We start from the raw sequence: 12,376 nt of genomic DNA, 5'->3' as shown, positions 1-12,376 counted from the left end.
GAGCTATGTTACTATTCTTAGTTTGTAAATTGTCCTTTTGATACCATCTTGTTTTCTTTTGTAGGTATAAATAAAAACACTGTTGTCAATAAATTGTGAATTTTGTCTTTATTTTTGGAGTCTAACACAGTCTATGCCCCTGTTTTTCCCAATTCTTAAAATCAGATTCAAGGAGTTGGGAACACTTGTTGGCAACCCACTGGATTTTGGTTGAAATGGTCTCTGTTAACAGAAGATGAGGAGCTGCTGTCACTGACAGTGAGGGGGATGACATTTGAATACCTGTGGAAAATTGATGGAATTCGAAGGGAATGTGTTTTTCCTCAAGTTACAGGAGTTGAGTTAGAATGAAGGGGGTCCAACAGAGCTGCCTTTCAGGAGGAGATTAATTCATACAGAGTTAAAGTAATACTTTGTTGTGGCTGCTCTGTCAGATGTGGCCACAAATTAAATGCGTCAGTGGCCCTTGTGGTATCAGGTTTGTTAGTACTGTGTTCCCATTACCATAGGTCCTCATTAAAGGACTAAAGGCAGTGACGGTTTCCCTTGCACTCATGCTACCTCAGGGTCAAGGTGGAGGTGTGTTTTGAAGGGAAATACTGGGAAGAGCTGGGAGAGGAGAACTTGCGCTACTTCATCATTGGCCAGCGCTACCTCCTAGCACCAAGTTCAAGTAAGAAGAAATTTATAAAAAACAAATAAAAAGGAAGGAAGTCTTGTAAAGGTGAAAAGCTCTCCAGCTTTCCAGGCCTTGTTGTCTTCCTGGCACTGGAGTGCAACTCGGCTAAGGCATCCATTAGTCAAAAAGGGCCAGGAAAGGAAAGCCGTGATCCTAAGAGTGTTGTCTTCGGACTTTGGTGTGTTGTCTGTGGAAATGTCTTCAAACGGGCATGGGAAGGCTTAGCTTCTTTCCTTTTAGAACTGCATAGAGAGAAAGAGAGGTAATTAAGGAACTTTGGGGAATTAAAACTTTCATTGTTTCAACAAATGTTTTTCTGAATTTTGTATTTAGAGCACTGGGTCCTGTTTTGCCAGGTCTGCAAATGGGTGTGGAATTATGGCTATGGAATGGACCTTCTCATGCATCCTCCCTGTGCCAGTAGGAATAGAGCCATGCTCTCTTCCTGAAACACCAACTGCTTGTCCTCAGTCCTGACTGTGTGCTAACAGCTCGAGAGTCCTGTTCATTGTGGAAGGAGCAGCTAAGAGAATTTAACAGGAAGGGTAACATAAAAGGATCCAGAGAAAGGGAAAGAATTTGTGATTCTTGATGGAAAACAACCACTAAAAAATAGCTTCTAAGGGAGGAAAATCCCCAAATCTGTTTATTCTCCGTTGTGGTAAAGGAAAAGATTCTTTCCTCTTCCATGGTCAACTTTCTCGTGTATGAACCCTCTTAATTTCCCCATTTGTTTCTTAATGACATAGTATGGAGTCTGCTGTCCTACCCCAGTGCTTTCCACCCTCCCACTCCCCTTTTAGTACAGAACATGACCTGAGTAAATGATCTGTGACCAGAACCCCCTGAGCCCACCCCACCTCCGCTCATCTGGCAGCTGGGATGGGAGGCCTCTTGGAAATACCTGGGGCCCCCAGGCTTATGTGAGGTGAATGGAGAAGCGTCTGCTCTGGCTGCGTAGAGTCCAGCTGGTGGCCTGGTAAGGGTGGTTTTCCCTAGGGGTGGAACTGTGGCCAGTAGTGCTCAGTGTCTTTGTTCTGTGCCAGAGGTGAGGGCAAAGTATGTGCTCAGTGACCTGCTGATGATGCACAGTGAAGGGGAGCGGCTGATAGGCCAGTCGGGGTTAGAGGGACCATGCCAGGCTGGAGAGATGGGCTAATAGGGACCTCATGAAGGTTAGCAAAGAGAAATGCCTCATCCTTCACTTGGGGTGGAGCAATCCTATGCACCACTATGTGTTGGGCACTGCCCAGCTGGAAAGTAGGTGGATGCCAAGTTAGATGTGAACCACCACCATTCTCTGGTGGCAAAGGAAGCAAACAGCCTCTTGAACTACATTGCTGGCAGGTCAGGGGAGTTGGTCCTTCCTCTCTACTCAGCCCTGGTGAGGTCAGCTGGAGCCGTGGCTCCAGCACTGGGCTCCCCGGTCCAAGAGACGGGGATGTACTGGAGCAAGTGCAGAAAGATCATGAGGATGATTAAGGGACTGGAGCATCTGATATAAAAGCGCAGGTGCTGAGTGCTCAGCCTGGAGAAGGCTGAGGGAAATCTTTTTCCATGTGTATAAAGTCCTGAAGTGGGGAGTGAAGGAGACGAAGCCTGTCGGTGTGCAGTGATGGGGTGTGGGGAGATGAGAAATTCCACATAAACAAAAAACTTAACAGGGAGTGTGGTGAGACACCATGGGTGGCTCAGAGAGGCTGTGGTCCTTCTGTCCTGGAGGTACTCATAACCTAACTGGACAGGACCTTGAACAACGTGCTGTAGGTGACCCTGCTGTAAGCAGAGGAGTAGGGGTTAGATGATCCCCTCCTGCCCCCCCAAGTTGCTGCCCACCACAGCCCTTCTGTGAAATGTGAGCTTTTTGGAAGCTGGAAGCATGCTCAAAATATCTTTCAGGTCTTTGTGTTAAACAGAAAGGAGCTCATCTAGTTTTGAAAACAAGATAAAGAGAAGTCATCTTTGTAAAAATCCCTTTACAACGCTTCAGTATTGGCTCTGAAGGCTTATTAAATACATTGCTTTATGTAACACATCTTTGCTTTTTTTTGCAGCATCGCTGCCCTTTTGTCTGAGTTCTCCTGTGTTAGGAGTGTTTTGAAAAGATGTTTTTTTTCGCAAGAATCTGTGAGAGATTCAACCTGCTGTAATATTGCTGCTTTTCATCAATAACTGCAAAGTATTTGCATATCTTCGGTCACCTTTTCTCTCCCATGATCCAGAACATTTGTGTAAAAGCTAAAAAAAAAAAAAAGCAGTTGTCTTCCTGCTGTGATGTCCCAGGGACAAAGGTTTTTTTCTTCTGCCTCTTGTATCATCTAAATTTTGCAGTTTAATTGCTAGCAATGCATGACTGAAAGCCACCGGTTGTTTTTTTTTCCTCCTTTTGTTCCCCTGTCCACAACTACAAAGAATATGGATTTCTCACAAAATACAGAAGCATGCGGGACACATAAATCGAGGGAAGCTAAAATGAGAATGAGTTAAAAAAAAGGCATTGACGTGGAGCACCTTGATGGCAGTTTTACAAAGTACTTTCCTGGCTACAAAAATGTTCTAATGACAGAAGGAAGGTTTAATGCGCCAAGGCCAGCCACCTGCTCAGTGCTCCTGTCACCTCTCTATCAGCAGGAATATTGCATGAAGCTCCCAGAGATCCATCCCTCGCAACATCAAATGTGGGCCGTCACTACTGCTCTTGGCAGACAAGGTCAGGAACATGAAGGAGGAAGAAAATCATAGAATCCTAGAAGGATTTGCATCAGAAGGGACCTCAAAGATCATCTAATTCCAACCCCCCTGCCATGGGTGGGGACATCTACCACTAGACCACATTGCTCAAAGCCTCATCCAACCTGGTCTTGAAGACCTCCAGGCACAGGGCATCCATGACCTCTAGGCAACCTGTGCTGGTGCCTCTCTGCCTTCACAGTAACAAATTTCTTCTTCTTGTCTAACCTAAATCTTCCCTCTTTCAGCTTATAAATATTTGTTAGCTCAGCTAGATTTCATCAAATTCCATCCTCCTCAACAGTAAAGTGTTTTAAAGCACGTTTCAGCCTCAGCAAGCCTGAGCACATCCTACTGAATTCTATGCCCTTGATACGCTTGTTATCTCTGGTGCACAGCCATTTATCAAAGCTCGGCACTGAAGACTGGGAGACAGAAAGAGGTGTCTTGTCCACTCAGATACCCATCTTCATAGAATTATGAGGTTGGAAAAGACCTTTGAGATCATTGAATCTGCACCTGTCCACTATTAAATCATATCCCGAAGTACTTCATCCACCCATCTTTTAAATATCTTCAGGGATGGGGATTCAACCATCTCCTTGGGCAGCCCGTGCCAGTGCTTGATAACCCTTTTGGTGAAGAAATTTTTCCTCATGTCCAGTCTAAACCTCCCCTGGAGAAACTTGAGGCCATTTCCTCTTGTCCTATCACCTGCCACTTGGGAGAAGAGACCAGCACTCACCTCACTACAACCTCCTTTCTTCCTACTGAATCAGTTCTTGAGAGCATTACATCTTTACCATCAAAAGAAAAAGTAGGCTTAATAATACCTCCATATGTCTGCGGTTGCTTTCTCAGGTACATTGTCTGCCTACAGCTACTTCCCACCCCACCCTCCTCAAAGTTTTCTTAGTGTGATTCATAATCTTTCAAAATACATAGAATTGAATTTACCTTGGTTGTTAACTTCACAAGATGGGGTTAAACCAGACTTAAGTCTCGTTTAACTTTGATTTGGCTTGGTGTGCACATCTAGAGCCTTGTGAGCAAAGGTGCCCTCTTGCATTCAACAGATAGGGTTCTTTTAAACTGCATTTGAGGTGGACAATATGTGTCACAAATACAGCAAAGAATAAAGACCCGTAAGGATTAATGTGTGGCAAGCTGCAGCTCCACTGTACATTGCAAGAATGCTGAATGAACGTTCTGGATTTCCACCAGCCCCTTTACCTACCTTTGGTAACATAGAGGTAGAAGAAGTCGCAGTAGAAGATGGTTTGTACCACCCCAGAAACTACAGCGATCTGGTCATAGAAACTCTCTGTGTAGTAGCGCCAGACCCAGTTGGCAATGTAGAGGGCACGGTAGAGGCCCAGGAAGAAAAGGTAGTGCGTCGTGATGGTCTCGGCTTCCCCGGTCTTGCTGATCATGAAGAGCTGAGGAAGGATAGCCACGGACTCCAGGTAGATGGAGAAGGTCCAGAGTATCTGTGAGATACAACATGAAGGAAGTGAAGAGTCTTAGTGCTGGTTAATATGTGTTAAGAGCCAAAGCTTTTTGTTTGGACTGAGCACCAATGTGCGAGCGGGATGAATAGTGCTGCTGGAGTTGGGGAAAATGAGTCCGCTCCTCTCATGTGAGATTGAGAGAAAACAGCGCTGAGCTGCTTTATAGATGATGTGGTCTTCAAGACCTGCCAACCCTGCCTTCCCTGCCTGCTTCTGCTAACTCAGCTATTCAACATGCTGCTAACTCTGCTGCCTGCTGCTTCCCCTCCCCTTTCCTGCCTTAAGCTTTCTTTACCTCCAAGGGAGTGAAGCTGTAGTTCTCCAGAAATGACAGGCCTATGACAGGAACCAGGAGGAACTCAAGGCGAAAGGAGTCATTCTCACTGTCAAACGTCTTCCGGAATTTCACGTAGATCATGTACACGGTGATGTAGGCACATATCAAAAAAACAACCTGGGGGAAGGAAGGGGAGATGGTGAGACTTTACCTGTGATTACACTTTCTGTGCCTAAAGAGAGAACAACTTTTGCCAAAGCCAAGATCTTTTAACCCAATTCCAGTGGGCCTGTGCTGGGGTAATAGTCATTAGAATCATAGAATGATAGAATTGTTAAGGTTGGAGAGGCTTCTAAGATCAAGTCCAACCATCAACACAACACCACCGTGCCTACTAATCCATGTGCCAAAGTGCCACACCTACACAGTTTTTGAACATCTCCAGGAATGGCGACTCCACCACTTCCCTGGGCAGCCTCTGCCAGTGCTTCACCACTCTTTCAGTAAAGAAATTTTCCCTAATATCCTGTCTAAACCTCCCCTGGTGCAATTTGAGGCCATTTCCTCTCATCCTGCCACTTGTACTTGGGGCAAGAGACCAGCGGTGAATGATTTTTCTGCACTGGCTTGTTTTTCTGCACTGTGGTTTGACTTCTGCTGGAGATGCTCCAGTGGTCAACTAAAGATTGCTTCATAATCAGGATCACACTTGCTTGAGCCTGCTAGGGCTCTGTGTGAAGAGGTTGGCTTGGTGGCAGGGGTCTGTTAATGCTCCTGCTATGCAAGGACACCCAGGCTTGATTCAGCTTGTTCTGGTTTGGTGGTATTAAATGTGGTGGGCTCAGCTTGCTTGCTGGCTGTGGTGAGGGGGCTTTTTGGTCGATAGAGGGCCAATGATACCAAAGGAAGCATCTTTATCCACCCTTTCTGTGTATCACCCCATGTAGCCATAGTGACAGATGAAGCAGAGCTTCATCTTCATGACCATGTACTCTCACTTCCCCGAGAAACCACAGGGGGATGAGGGGAACCTCTCCTTCTGCACTGCCGTCTCCTTACCTTCATTATAGTGTTGTAGATTGAGATGAAGGTGGTGAACAGGTCCAGATAGCGGGTTGTGAAGACAAGTGCAAAAAGAATTTGACTCTTCCCAGAGATACCTGGATGGCAGGGAGAAGAAAGGAAGGCAAAGCAGGTGATAGGAAGGACACTTAGGATGGTGGTTTCCCCTTATGCCTTCTTTGGAAATGGTTGTGCATACACACGTTGCTTCATGAGCCTGATCTGGCAGGTAGATGCTGTGGTAAATCTAGACCTACCCTAGAAGAGGCTGGAGTCTCCCAAGTAACAGGGCAGACTCCTGCTGACGCCCCTGAGCCCTGCCTCGGGTCGTAGGGACCAGTGCTTGGTGGGCAGGTTTGCTGCTTTGATCAATTCATAGAACCATAGAATCATAGAATCATTTGGGTTGGAAGGGACCTTAAAGATCATCTAGTTCCAACCCCCTGCCAAGGGCAGGGACACTTCCCACTGGATCTGGTTGCTCAAGGCCCCATCCAACCTCCAGGGATGGGGCATCCACACCTTCTCTGGGCAATCTGTGCCAGCGCCTCACTACCTTCACAATAAAAACTTCTTCCTAATATCTAACGTAAATTTCTCTTTCAGCTTAAAAATGTTCCCCTTCATTCTATCCCTGCGCTCCCTGATAAAGACCCCCTCCCCAGCTTTTCTGTAGCTCCTTTCAAGTACTGGAAGGCTGCTCTAAGGTCTCCCCAGAGCCTTCTCTTCGCCAGGCTGAAAAACCCCAACTCTCTCAGCCTGTCCTTGCATGGGAGGTGCTTCAGCTCTCAGATCATAAAAACACCTTTCTCTTCCCGCCCCCCCGCCCTTGCCTCCCTCACTGGCCAGCTCACCAGGGGTTGCATGATTTGACATCTGCCACATGAGGAAAGAGCTGTGGGACCAGGGACTAGCTCAGGGATGCTGATGGAGCTTTGTCACCATGTGCAGTCAGACCCACCCGTTTCTCTACCTGTGATAACGGCCGTGGTGCTGCAGCCCAGCTCCAAAGTCTCCTGGGGAGGAAACCATGACTTCTGAGCAAAATCTTCCCATGGGAAGCTGCTACCCTGGCTTCCTTGCTCAGAGATGGGCAGCCTCTGGTACCTGCCCACCCGCCAGCAGAGCTTCCCGCTGGCAGGGCCTCCGATGTGCAGCAGCTTTCTCTTGAGGCTGTTGGTTTATGGTGTCACCACAACTCCTTGTGCAGCAGCTTTCTCTTGAGGCTGTTGGTTTATGGTGTCACCACAACTCCTTGTGCTCGTTTTCCACCTCCTTCCAGCCTTGCTGCCCTCTCCTTTGCTTCACTACACTTGGAGACCAGCACCTGCCCCAGACCATGTACCTTGTCACATCACATCCTTCCAACGCATCCCTCTCCTCCTGGCAACGAGACCTCCTAGAAGAGGGTGACGTCCCTCAAAGAGCTCACTGGGAAGGGCTACCAGTTTGAGTGGGCTATATCCTAGCCTTTTGGGCACCTATTTTGCTTGCATCCCTCACTAAGCTGCTCTCCAAGAAGGGCCCCCCTCCTTCCCTGTGGCATGGAAGCACTCACCGGCGCAGGACTGAGACTTCACAATCTTCAGCAGAAGAATGATGATGGCCAGCAAGTGGGAGACATCCCCCAGGATGCGGAAGACATTCATGATGCCGGGAGGGCTCGTCTGGCACGAAAGGAGCAGGACGCTTTCTGTGGGCAGGGAGTGCTATGGCAGAGACTTTTTTGTCCCCTGAGCCTTGACCAAGCGAACACTCCTCTCTGGCTCAACTTTCTTTTTCTCCGAGTACAGAGCTTTCTCTTTCAAGAGAGAAAAGTTCAGGCTCCCCTGCCAGACACTCAAGCTGGATGTCTCCCTTGCTTACTTTTCCCACCCAAGGCAGGTTTTTCTCTCTCCCTTTCCAGGCCTTTCTCTCCTTGCTCCAGGCTGAAAGTTGGGGTTTGTCCCCTGCAGAACCCCAGGCTGAGCTTGCTGAGCAGCCACGAAGCCAGTGCTGGGTGACGTGGCTCCCGGCTGGCCGGGGAGGAGAGAGAGGAGGAGGCAGAGGCGGGAATGACTTCTCTGCTTTTCCTTTTCTCTTTTTTTTCCATCCCTTCCTATTTTTTTTGCTTCCCAACTTGTCTCAAGTTACGTGCGGAAGTGTCCTTAAAGGGGAAAAGGCAGAGGGAAAGGATTCCCCATTCTCTGGCCTTGGGATGTGCCCTCGGCTTTCCAGTGGCATTCCTAGTGGGTGAATTAACCTCTGCCCTGCTCCCAGATGGGAGCCTCCTGCCCTCTGCCCTTCCCATCCTCATTCTGCCTCCAGCACATTCTCACTGGTGCTCCACTTTGTCTCCCAGAGCAAATGAAGGAGCGCGGAGGTATTTGAATTATTGGGCCCCGTGGCTGTATGTCCCATTCATCTTCCATAGCAGGTCATGCGTGGCCGTTCCCTGGCAGCACCCCTGCCAGTCAACCCTGCCTTCGAGCATTCTGTCTGGAGAGGTGCATATCCCAGAGCCCAGCCCTGGAGGAAAGAAGAAATCCTCCCAAGGGCCGATTTGAAACAAATTTTGTTGAAAATATGAATCCTGGATTGCAAACAATGTAACACTTTGAGTGAAAGAAGTATAAGTGCTGATGTTTAGATGGATTTAATAGAATCATAGAATGGTTTGGGTTGGAAGGAACCTTAAAGATTGTCCCAGTTCCAACCCTCCTGACACGAGCAGGGACACCTCCCACTGGCTCAGGCTGCTCAAAGACCCATCCAACCTGGCCCTGAACACCTCCAGGGATGGGACATCCACAGCTTCTCTGGGTGACCTGTGCCAGTGCCTCCCCACTCTCACAGGAAAATATTTCTTCCCAATATCTACCGTAAAACTACCCTTTTTCATCTTAAAACCTTTACTCCTCGTCCTGTCACTGCACACCCTGGTAACGAGCCTCTCCCCAGCTTTCCTGTAGCCCCCTTTAGGTACGGAGCTTAGCAGTGATGGTTGTGAAGTTTTCATATATTCAGAAACAGCCCTGGCTGACCAGCCTGGTAGGGATAAACCTTGTCCTTGCAGGACCGATTACCGTGGGAGGTCTCATGGCAGCAGTGGGAAGACCGCCACATAGAGACAGGGCCAGTCAATATTCATGATCTAATCACTAATACAAAGTTGCTTTAATATGACAAAACGGATGTTTTAAGTTTTCATCTCACATCTGGCTTTGGGTCTAGTTTGATTACTCAAGGGTTGCCTGATCCTACGCGCTCTCGCCTGGGAGCTGACTCTGGCTGTCGCTCTCCCTGTCCCCATCTGTTCTCTGTGGCCATCTCCTCTGTGTCTCCTTCTGTCCTTATGGGCTCACTTGGAGTAAATTCCTTAATGATTAAGTGTAAAAATATTATTCCTGGTGCTTACTGAGAGGGCTAACAAGTCTATTAGCATCACCGGATTCTTTCCTGAATGTATTTGCATACATTTCCTCCCTGCCCATTAGGCTGGATGCCGTGTTTTCCCTCTCTGCTGCTTCAGCACCTGCCTCATTGGGCTTTTCCAGCCACATTCCCACGCCAGGCTGGAAAACACCCACTCTGTCCCATGAAAACAGGGAGGGCTCTGCGTGCCCCTGGCCAGGACATCGAGATGGAGTTTGATGCAGTGGGAGAAGAGCAGGTTACACCAAAGAAGAGTGTTGGCACTGGAGCGGTGGGATAGGGACTGGCTGAAGTTGGGTTTCCAGCCATCAGAGTAGAGCCACTTGGGTTTCAGCAGTGCTCTGCAAGACCATGCAGATGCTGCTGAAAGCCAAGCTCCAGCCCCAGCAGCCCAGCAGATCCCTGGTGTCCCAGGTCCTTTCACAGGTGGGCAGAGAGATGTTTGAGCCATGGAACAGAGGTGGGAGGTTTTGCCTCTTCCAGTGGGTCCCCTCTAAACACAAGACCTGAGAGGCCATGTCATCCTCTTGTCCCTCCTATCCTCTTTGCAGCTTCCTTTCCCACCCAGAGGATGAAGCCTCCTGCAGGGGGGTAAGACCGTTATCAGTGGCAAATGCTTATTCTTTCCACCTTGCACCTTCCCAAGAAGAGATAATCGGCCCTGAGCCAAGCTGTGAACTTCTTGCTGTGACACCAGGAACCACCGTGTGAGGTGACCATCAGAGGGACTTCACAGGAACAACCCAACCAAGCACGTCTAGCTGTGACATGGTGATGGGCCTGGGCTCTCCCCATGGGACATCCCTATGCGGCCTTCAGGATGGCCATGGGAAAGCTGTTGGGAAGGCGAGGGGCACCTGGGGGCTTAGAGAAGGAAAAACTGGCACATGAAGTGGGAGCAAGTAAAAATAAACCTTCCCTCCTCCCTCTCTGCCAAAACATGAAGCGCCTTGTACTGGGTGTCTCCCTGCCTCCCGAAATAATGCCGGGCGCTGCCACCACCCCACATGGTGATGCTCTCTCCATGCCTCCTGTTTCCATGGTGACAACAAGGAATGTCGCCAGGGTGACAGGGAGGCTAGCGAGCTGGAATTTGGCATTAAAAATGGGAATTTGGGGTTGTTTGGTTAATTTTTCTCCACCTCCCCCTTTTAGTTCTAATTTTGGGTTTCCCTCTATGCTTTCGCTGGTCTGGGAGGCTCCTTCTCCTGCAAAGGCCAGGCGACAGCAGCTCAATCGAGGGATCTTCCTCACCTCTGCCTGTCCTGCGAGGCGATGGCAATGGAGTAAAAAGATGGGAGAAGAGGGTTTCTTTCTCGATAAAGCATTTGTTTCCTGCCACCAGGAAGGCTTTGGCGCTTTCCCCTCCAGGCTGCTACTTGGACTCACCCTCCATTCCTGCTGCAGGCTGTGTCTCACGCTACATCCAGTCCCTCTAGGAGGGTGGGCAGCCCCAAGGATTCATTCCAGAGTGATTCCAGAGAGGGAAGTGATTTGGCATTCCTGGTGGGGGTGAGCCTCATGGGCTACCTTGATCTGTCACAACCGCTGCCCCTGTGACCAGGGCAGTTTGGCTGGGGCAGTTCTGGAGCACTGGGGACAGAGATGGGACAGTTGAAGGTGGATGGCAGAGGGAGCCTGGCAGGTGCTAAGGAGCCTAAAACTGTGTTATCTGGTCTAAACACTCAAAGTCAGACCTGGCCAGGGCAGAGAAGGCCTGAGGGCTCGTATTGGTTTAGCGAGTATCACAGATAAGTGAGACCATAGGTGTCCAAGCACATGCTGCTGGCACAGTGGTTGCACTTGTCTTCATCCCCAGGTAGGAGAAGGGTCAAGCAGTACTTGATAACCTTCCCAGAAGCTTCCTGCTTCCCCTTCCATCCACCCTTCCATCCAATCCTCTCCCCTCCACCCATCCCTCCAAACATTCCTCCATCCATCCCTCCATTCCTCTACCTCCCCCATCCCCACAGCGGCACCGGGAAAGGTTGGCGGAGTGGGGCTATTTTTGGGAGCGTCTCCCTGGCAACGGCTGCCACCACCGTCTGTGGTGGCTTTTCCATAGGTGCTAAAATATTCCACGCTTCTTATTAAAGACGGTGCTGGTGGAGACGGGCGGGGGTGGCGAGTGTGAGCCACCCCACTGCTGGGGCCAGCGGGCCTGGGGCTGCCAGGGCATGGCACCGCAGGGGCACCAAAGGGCTGGTAGCATCCTTGATACAACATCCCCGTGTCCTTCCCAATAGCCCCTGCCATGCTTACTGCCTCCTGGCCGTGCCAGAGTGCTGCGCTGTGCACAAGGTGCAGCTTTTTGTCCTCTTGCTGCCCAGGCGGAGGGAAACCCAGCAGGGTCTCAGGGGTCATCAGCGATTAGGAGCTAAAAACAGAGATGGTGAAACCCAGCCTGAAGCCAAGAGGACTGCAGGGTTACAGGGGTGCCTGGCAGCTTTGCACACCTGGGGAAGGAGCAAGATGTCTCAGCAGCATCTTCATCCCTTTACTGCATGGAGAAGGAAGGCCTGTTTTCATGCCAGAGAGCAGCTATGCTTTGCCATAGGGTGCCTGTGCAGTCCTAGGAGGGGTGACTCTTGGGATGCAGTTCCAACCGGCCCTGAGGATGGGGCTTTTGGAGAAGTAAACCCTCCCTTCAAACTCAGATGAGGAAAAGGATAGCTCTAGAGGGGACACAGGGAGCAGGCTGGC

General features: G+C 49.6%; 1 protein-coding gene across 1 annotated transcript; it reads right to left on the bottom strand.

Annotated features, from left to right (window-relative positions):
- Positions 1 to 524: 524 nt before the first annotated feature.
- KDELR3 (KDEL endoplasmic reticulum protein retention receptor 3) lies at positions 525 to 8,269 on the bottom strand. Its single transcript, XM_009568422.2, has 5 exons — positions 7,818 to 8,269; positions 6,257 to 6,357; positions 5,216 to 5,374; positions 4,647 to 4,899; positions 525 to 921 (listed from the first exon to the last, which is right to left on the bottom strand). The coding sequence occupies exons 1-5, from the start codon at positions 7,906 to 7,908 to the stop codon at positions 881 to 883; spliced, it is 645 nt and encodes a 214-aa protein (XP_009566717.1). The 5' UTR covers positions 7,909 to 8,269; the 3' UTR covers positions 525 to 880.
- Between the last annotated feature and the right edge of the window lie 4,107 nt (positions 8,270 to 12,376).

This window comes from Cuculus canorus, chromosome 1, assembly GCF_017976375.1.
Source record: "Cuculus canorus isolate bCucCan1 chromosome 1, bCucCan1.pri, whole genome shotgun sequence".
NCBI classification, from domain to species: Eukaryota; Metazoa; Chordata; class Aves; order Cuculiformes; family Cuculidae; genus Cuculus; species Cuculus canorus.
The sequence above is the reverse complement of the archived record's forward strand: the minus strand, read 5'-3'. Positions and strand labels throughout refer to the sequence as shown.

Coding starts and splice junctions, on each gene's coding strand:
- KDELR3 (XM_009568422.2), bottom strand. CDS start 7,908: ATGAATGTCTTCCGCATCCTGGGGGATGTCTCCCACTTGCTGGCCATC. Junction 4,900..5,215: donor ACAGCTTCACTCCCTTGGAG/GTAAAGAAAGCT, acceptor TGTATCTCACAG/ATACTCTGGACCTTCTCCAT. Junction 922..4,646: donor CTACCTCTATGTTACCAAAG/GTAGGTAAAGGG, acceptor CTCTCTATGCAG/TTCTAAAAGGAAAGAAGCTA.